This window comes from Peromyscus maniculatus, chromosome 13 (genome assembly GCF_049852395.1).
Source record: "Peromyscus maniculatus bairdii isolate BWxNUB_F1_BW_parent chromosome 13, HU_Pman_BW_mat_3.1, whole genome shotgun sequence".
Lineage (NCBI taxonomy): Eukaryota > Metazoa > Chordata > Mammalia > Rodentia > Cricetidae > Peromyscus > Peromyscus maniculatus.
Window position 1 is genome coordinate 4861995 of NC_134864.1, and position 8462 is coordinate 4870456.

General features: G+C 52.4%; 1 protein-coding gene across 1 annotated transcript; it reads left to right on the top strand.

Annotated features, from left to right (window-relative positions):
* Positions 1 to 3557: 3557 nt before the first annotated feature.
* Positions 3558 to 8143, top strand: LOC102923536 (alkaline phosphatase, germ cell type). Its single transcript, XM_076549510.1, has 11 exons — positions 3558 to 4573; positions 4658 to 4774; positions 4893 to 5008; positions 5179 to 5353; positions 5565 to 5737; positions 5965 to 6099; positions 6169 to 6241; positions 6353 to 6487; positions 6571 to 6762; positions 6953 to 7072; positions 7162 to 8143. The coding sequence occupies exons 1-11, from the start codon at positions 4504 to 4506 to the stop codon at positions 7449 to 7451; spliced, it is 1596 nt and encodes a 531-aa protein (XP_076405625.1). The 5' UTR covers positions 3558 to 4503; the 3' UTR covers positions 7452 to 8143.
* Positions 8144 to 8462: the final 319 nt, after the last annotated feature.

Genomic DNA, 8462 nt, shown 5'->3' on the forward strand with positions numbered 1-8462 from the left:
TCTCTTGATGAAAATGGGTGATCTATTATTAAAAGAAATAGCCCTGGCCTAAGTATCTAAGCATGTTATAATTTAATCTAACTATAGTGTGTTGATGGAGGGTTTTTTATTTTTATTATTTTTATTTTTTTTACTTTTTATTCTTTGAGGGACCCACCACCCAGCTCCTAAATAAATACACCGAGACTTATTCTTTCTTAGGAATGCCCGGCCTTAGCTTGACTTATTTCTAGCCAGCTTTTCTTAACTTAAATTATCCTGTCAACCTTTGCTTCTGGGCTTTTACCTTTCTATATACCTTTCCTTACTTCTTACTCTGTGGCTGGCTGTGTAGCTGGGTGGCTGGCACCTGATGTCCTCCTCTTCTCTTCTCTCTCCTCCATTTTCTCTTTTTCTTATTCTAGGTATTCTGTCTGCCTGGAGGCCATGCCTGTCCCTCTCTTGCCTAGCTATTGGCCGTAGCTTCACAGAGTTAAACAAATGCACCGTAAAAGAATGCAAAAACATCTTTGCATCATTAAACAAATGTTCCACAGCATAAACGAATGTAACATCTTCAACTAATATTCCACAACAATTGTGTGCTCTTTTAGTTTATTACTCTGGTTCCTGAACATTGCTATACTTGTTCATGTGTTATTTTAATCTGGCTCAATCCATGTTTATAATGATGACTTTGTAAAGGCTGAAAATGTTGTCTATAGCAACAATCCTATTGTAGATCTGTCTACATAAGGGTCCCTGGACTCCAATAAAGGGAAAAATGCTTCTCCAGTCTACTCTGGGGGACTCTAAGGGACTAGGGTCTTAACAGAGGTGTCAATGAGTATCTGACTCCATGACAGTTGGTGGCTTCATAGGGAGTCTCTGCAGTAGGTCAATACTCTTTCTGATGGAATGGACTCCAGCTCACCCAGAAGAGGCACCTAAGGACATGCCTTGACCTGTCCTTGGTGTTGAGGCTTTCTGAGGCATGAAAAATGGGGTGTCTGGCCTACTGGTGACTCTCTAGGAAGGAATTTCCACTGAGCAGGACACCTTCCTGCTCTAGACACTTCCCTGACATCAACTCTTGCTTCGGCCACTGAAAGAAGCCTTTGAGCCATATGTGGCAGCTCATACCTCTAATCCCAGCATTTGGGAGGTCGATCAAGGTGGATCAGGAGTTCCAGATCATCCTTGGCTACATAGCAAGTTCTAGTTTGAGGTTAGCCTGGGCTGCCTGAGACCCTGTCTCTCAGAAAACAAAACAAAACAAACCCCACAACTACCACTCACCAACAAAACCAGGCAAATCTCCTTTGAGAATCCCACACTCAGCCTCTCCATTGTCTCACCTTCTCTCCAGCCACATCCTTCTCCTAATCCCATGCTTAAAGTTTCTACTAAAAGTGTCTTTTAGTAAACTCCAACTCTGCTACATTTAAAGAAGGAAGAAAAGAGAAAAGGGGATCCGCACATGCTGCACCCCACTGTCCCAGGGTGCGGGGTTCTGGCTGGGGAAGACCCTGTTCGCCTCTTCATCTGCCTTGCTAGGAGCCCACAGCACAGGAAAAGCACTGAGTTCTCTTACTGCCTGTCAGCATGCAGGCAACACTTTCGAGACAGGGTTTCTCTGTGTAGCTTTGGAGGCTCTCCTAGAACTTGATCAGTAGACCAGGCTGGTCTCGATTTCACGGAGATCCGCCTGCCTCTGTCTCCTAAGTGCTGGGATTAAAGGTGTATGTCACCACTGCCCGGCTTGAGAAACCCTGTCTCAAAAAAAAAAAAAATCAAACAAAAAACTCAAGGTAAATCAGAGGCCCTAAAATAGACTGAGATCTTCCTTGGCTTTCCACATACAATAATATTCTATCTATCCACAGTCGCCATATTCCACACAGCCAAGGTCAGGTTGTGTAGGGCTTTCCATGTATTCCAGACTGGCTTGAACTGGCTATGTAGCTGGGGAGTGAACTCTTTATTCTCCTGCCCCCACTTCCCGTCCTGAGATGATAGGCGTGCACCACCACACGCAGTTTATACGGTACTGGGGATTGACCCCAGGCCTTGGCGAAGGCTAGGTAGGCACTCTACACCTGAGTTACAGCCCAGCCCCAACATCCTCTTTTGAGACGGGGTCTCACTATCTTGCCTGGGCCATTGCTAATCAGTGACCTTCCCCCAGTCTCCTGAGCAGGGGGCCCGCCCTTTGACACACGTGCAGCAGCTCTGTGCCTGGCTTGGGCAGCATCTTTACTATGGACACAGATTATTCAGAAAATTTCACTTCCCAGGATGCATGCGGGCATGGTGGACCCTGAGGAGAGGCAGGTAGATGCTGGGGAGCACATGAAGCTCCTGGGGTTCCAGGTCAGACCCGTGACTCACGCAGTAAGGAGCCCTGTGCAGAGACTGCCAGCAGCAGGCGGGGTGGGGTGGGGCTGCTATGGGCAGAACTTAAATGAAGGCAGCTTTTTTTTCTTTTGAAAAAAATTAAATTGTGATATTAAAAATCACATGACATAAAGTTTACCATCTAAACCTGGCAGGGATGGGGACAAGTGCCTACAATCTCAGCACTTAGGAGATGGAGGCAGGAAGATCAGGGGTTAAAGGTCAGCCTGCTTTACATGAGACCCTGTCTCAAAAGGACCAAGTAATTAATACTACTAGTAATTCATAGTATAGCAATAGCACTATTTGGGAGCTGGTGATACAGCTCTGGCAGAACTCTTGCCCAGAATGTTCAAGGCCCTAAGTTCAATGCTGAGGACGGCCAAAACTAAAATAAACAGTGCCATGTTGTGTGGGGGATTTTGTTTGTTTTCCTTTCCTTCCCTTTCTTTTGAATGAATCTCATTATGTAGCCCTGGCTGGCCTGGAATGCACTATGTAGATCAGGCTGGCCTCATACGCAAAGAGGTCTGCCTGCCTCTGCCTCTAGAGTGTTAGAGTTAAAGGTGTCCGGTCTTGTTTGGTTTTTGAGACAAGGTCTCATGTAATCCAGGCTGACCTCAAACTCTCCGTTTGCAAAAAACAAAAACGGATGTATTGAGTGTACTGACGAATGGTAGCAGGCTGGACAGGAACTAGACAGGGTCTCACAGTGGACCTCGAACTCTCCCTCCTCCTGCTTCAGCCTACAGAGTGCTAGGGGTTAAAGGGGTGTCCCTTTAATCATTTATCGGTTTAATAAGGCTGAACGATATTCCATTGTGCCTATGGACCACATTCTCTGATCCACTCATGCACCCATGGGCACGTGGCTCGTCTCAGTATCTCTTGGCCACTGTGAATAATGCTGAATCTCTGGCACACAGGATCTAGGCTCAAACTAGACTCTGAGATGGGATCCCTGCATCACAGAAATACTTGGAGAAATACTTTGAGCATACCCTCAGGCTACAGGAAGCTCCCAGTGTCTGTCTGCCTGACCTCCTCTTTCCTCCTCCCTCCCTCCTTCTTTACTTTTCCCTTCCTTCCTTCCTTCCTTCCTTCCTTCCTTCCTTCCTTCCTTCCTTCCTTCCTTCCTTCCTTCCTTCCTTCCTTCCTTCCTTTCTGTTTTGTCTGTTCTTTCAAGACAGGGTTTCTCTGTGTAGCCCTGGCTGTCCAGGAATTCACTCTGTAGACCAGGCTGGCCTTGAACTCAGATCTACCTGCTTCTGCTGCTACCACCCAGCAGTTCCCAGTTCTTTAATCCTAGGCTACACCTACAGATGTGCTCAAGGTATGTACAGAACACTCACCCTGGAATCCCTCCAGCTGCCCGAGAGAGTAGGATCAACAGCAAGGGTAAACCCTGCCTGCTCCTCAGGAAGACCCAGGTTTGGCTCAGGGCAGTGTGGTCACTCAAGTTGGCATGCTCTGGGCATCACCCTTATGTATGTATACTCAAACACCAGGACAAGGCTCTCCCAGCCTGGCATAACTACTGCAGATGCAAAGCAGGCCCTGAGTCATCGGTGCTCAGCTAGCCTCGCTTTACCTAGGCAGTAGCCATTCTGAGACTACATGCCTTGGTGCCTAACTTACTCCCTCAAAGTCAGGTGAGCAGATTGTGAGCATGACATTGAGGCCACTCTGTGAGCCTTGTTTCCATGTCACTGAGGCTCATAGTGTCTGAGGGCCAAATCCAGACCCTGCACCCAGGCTCTGTGTTTCCAGCCCCAGCCCAGAGCATATCCTAGTCCAGCTGGCTCTCCGGAATGAGAGGGATGGGTGAGCAGAAAGCTGAGTGGCCGAGCAAACACAGGACACAGGATCCTCACCCAAGGGAAGCCGTCCCCAGCCTCTCACCCTTAAGGAGGAGGGCAACCATGGCATCTGCCAGGACCCCTGGCCCAGGCCACCCTAGCCACGCCACACCCTGCCACTTCTCTCCAGACAGCAAGGTTTCCTTTCCAGCGCAGCAGGGGTGGGGGCAGGGTGGAGCCTGAGGATGAGGGAGGGACACCGTGTTTCAAGCAAGAACCCTTTAGTCCCAGTTCCCCATCTACTGCCATCCCTCCACCAGGCCCAGCCATGCAGAGAGCCTGGGTGCTGCTGCTGCTGCTGGGCCTCAGACTACAGCTGTCCTTTGGTGTCATCCCAGGTAAGAATGTGCCCTACCTGCTTGTCCCCACTCACAAACACAGCCTTGTGGCTGACACCTACCTCTGCTCTCCCCCTTGGCCAGTGGAAGAGAAGAACCCAGCCTTCTGGAACCAAAAGGCAGCCGAGGCCCTGAATGTTGCCAAGAAGCTGCAGCCCATTCAGACATCAGCCAAGAACCTCATCATCTTCCTGGGGGACGGTGAGTGTTCCTTTGGGGCCCTTCCTCCTTTGGGGCCCTTGCTCTCCAGGTACCCAAGGCAGCGGATGGGTCCAGAAAGGTCTGGGAGCTCAGCTCTGATCAGGTTTTGCTCCTTCAGGGATGGGGGTGACCACAGTGACAGCCACCAGGATCCTAAAGGGACAGATGGGAAGCCATCTAGGACCTGAGACACCCCTAGCCATGGACCGATTCCCATACATGGCTCTGTCCAAGGTGAGTACTGGGACACATCTGGGATGGGGGTGGGGGACTGGGCATGGCTGGACGAGGAAGAACCCAGAACATCTGGGGTCCAAGTTGGCAACCAGCACAGTGAACATGTCTCAGGAAGCAAGGACTGATGTCTACCAGTAGGACACAGCTGAGAGTGTCTCTGTCCCCAGACATACAACGTGGACAGACAGGTCCCAGACAGTGCAGGCACAGCCACCGCCTATCTCTGTGGGGTCAAGGCCAACTACAAGACCATTGGCTTGAGCGCAGCTGCCCGATTCGACCAGTGCAACACCACATTTGGCAACGAGGTCATCTCAGTGATGCATCGTGCAAAGAAAGCAGGTGAGCTGGGTGTGGAAGCACACGCCATTGATCCCAGCACTTGGGAGGCAGAGGCAGGCAGATCTGAGTTCAAGGCCAGCCTGGTCTACAGAGTGAGGACTTGTGCAAAACAATAACAAAACCCAAAGCGCACGTGGTTTGGGGCCTGGCTAAGGGGCTAGAGCAGGCTTGTATAGCACTAGGTTGCCCACCTGATTCCTGTCATTTCCAGGAAAGTCCGTGGGAGTGGTGACCACCACGTCAGTGCAGCACGCCTCTCCAGCTGGCACCTACGCACACACGGTGAACCGTGATTGGTACTCGGATGCAGAAATGCCTGCCTCAGCGCTGCAGGAGGGCTGCAAGGACATCTCTCTACAGCTCATCTCCAACATGGACATTGATGTGAGCTCCAGATATGGGGGGAGTGGGGCTGGAGCAAGGTGTCACTCACTGCAGTCTAGGCAGCCCACAGCCTGAGCTGTGAGTCTTCTGTGGTATCTGAGGAATGGGTAGGGGGAGGGTGTTGAAATGCAGCTCAGAAGCCCTTCCCACAAACCTGGTGGGGTCTGCCTGTCGGGGGAAGGCAGAGGGAATCCCAATTTTCCTCTGTTCCTGACCTTCTGTCATAGGTGGTCCTCGGTGGTGGCCGCAAGTTCATGTTTCCCAAGGGGACACCAGACTCTGAATATCCAGACAACAGAGCTCAGTCCGGACGCAGGCTGGATGGACAGGATCTGGTACAGAAGTGGCTGATGAAGCACCAGGTGACAGGCGTACCAGGGTAGGGCTGTGCTTCTCAGGTCTGTGTGCTAAGACTGGCTGTGTCCCCGCAGGGGGCCCGGTATGTTTGGAACCGCACGGAGCTCATTCAGGCGTCCCTGGACCCCGCAGTGACTCACCTCATGGGTAATGGTCCATCTCCTACCATGTCATTTCTCAGAAGGACTTCACTGAACACCTGTGTATGTGTATCTCGACCCCTCTACTCATCTGAGGATGTGTTTCTGTGACCCTTAGGTCTCTTTGAGCCTGAACACATGAAATATGACATCTACCGAGACCCTACCCAGGACCCCTCCCTGGCGGAGATGACAGAGGTGGCCGTGCGCATGCTAAGCAGGAACCCCCGAGGCTTCTACCTCTTTGTGGAGGGTGAGTGGTTGGGCCTGGAGAAAAGAGGAGGAAGCAGGGTCCAGGGCAGACTCGAACATCTCCCCACCACTCGTTTCCTGCAGGGGGCCGCATCGACCATGGCCACCACGATTCTGTAGCCTACCGTGCACTGACTGAGGCCGTCATGTTCGACTCGGCCATTGCTAAGGCGGACCAGCTCACCAGTGAGCAGGACACGCTGACCATCGTCACTGCTGACCACTCCCACGTCTTCTCCTTTGGTGGCTACACACTTCGGGGGACCTCCATCTTCGGTAGGCCGGGGCCAAGGCAGATGTATCAGTCTCATGGCAGAGATTTTTCTGGGCCTCAAATGTGTATAAAGACACAGTACCTGCCTGGCAGGGGGTCGGTGAAGATAGGCTGCCAGTCGCCAGGCAAAGGTGAGGGCTGTGGGCCGCACGGACTCCAAGCCAGGGCATTCGCAAATGTCTGTCTGCGCAGGCCTGGGGGCCGCCTTCAACGCTCTGGACGGCAGATCCTTTACCTCCATCCTATATGGCAACGGGCCCGGCTATCAACTCCAGAAAGGTGTCCGGCCAGATGTCACTGACAGGGAGAGCCGTAAGTCCTGTGCGGCCACCACCCTTGCCCTCGAGGGTAGAGGGGAATGGGGTCCAAGGCCTTCTGCCCTGACTACTTTGTTTCCCTAGGCGACCCCAAGTACCGGCAGCAGGCGGCTGTGCCGCTGTCCTCGGAGACCCACGGCGGGGGGGACGTGGCGATATTCGCGCGTGGCCCGCAGGCACACCTGGTGCACGGAGTGCAGGAGCAGAACTACATCGCGCACGTCATGGCCTTTGCAGGCTGCCTGGAGCCCTACACCGACTGCGGCCTGGCGCCCCCTGCCGGCCAGAGCAGTGCGGCGAGCCGGGGCCAGACCTCTGCCCTGATGCTCCTGTTGGCAGGGACAATGTTGATGGTGGTGGCAGCTGAGCCCTGACCACCTAAGCTCACTGGACTCCACCCTAGTATCCCACAGCCGGCTCCAGTGTACCACGCTGTTGCTCCCCTCTGGGCTCCCTGGGGTTCCCTGAACCTTGGCTTCAGGTTTGGAATCAGATCTAACTCAGGTTGCCAATCCTGCCATTCTATCATGAACTCCAACAACAGATCTCACTGAGTGTTACAATCGCCTCAGAACCTGCAGCACTCCCCTCCCAGACCACCACAACCTAACAGGATGCCCAGCAGACTGGGGGAATGCCACTCACAGCCACCCCTGGGCCAGCTCTCTCTGGTGTTTGCTGCCGATCTCAGCTCCCAGAAAATGTGATACCACACACTAAGTCACAGCTCAGCCTGAGCCTGAGAAGGACCACGTAGGCACTTGATGTCCCCCCAGGGCAGAGACTGAACAAGAATGTGTTGGCCTTTCTTGGCCTGGTGTCCACAGCACAGCCAGCAGATCCTGGAGAGGCTGATGTGGCCGAGATCACCAGTTGCTCTCTGACGGTCCTCAGCTGCCACCACCACTGGGCCTCAAACTCATGATCCTCCTGCCTCAGCCTCCCAGCTGCTATAATTACACGCATGTGCCTTTATGCCTGGCTTGCACATTAATGTCCAAGAAAAGAATGATGCCTTCATTCTCCCGGGAGATTTTGCAATAATAAAATGAACTATTATACAACGTGAGGGCAGCGGCGCTTTCTTGAAAGAAAAGCTGAGTGTTCCGGTCGAGGTGGAGAGAGAAATGGAAACCAGAAACCCGAGTGAGGGAGAGGAGCAGACAGTTGGGGGCATTGACAAAGTGATTCACAGCAACACAAGGGGCCCTGAACAAGTGATGGAACAGTCACGGCTTTCAGGTTCCACCTCCCGACTTCAGTGAACTTCAGATTTGCAAGGATCAAACAGCTTAGCTACACCAGTTCAGCCCTTGCCTAAGGCTCCACCCCTTAACCAGCTATGGAGGCTGGGCAGGGATCTAAGGAGCAGGTAGTGTCCTAAG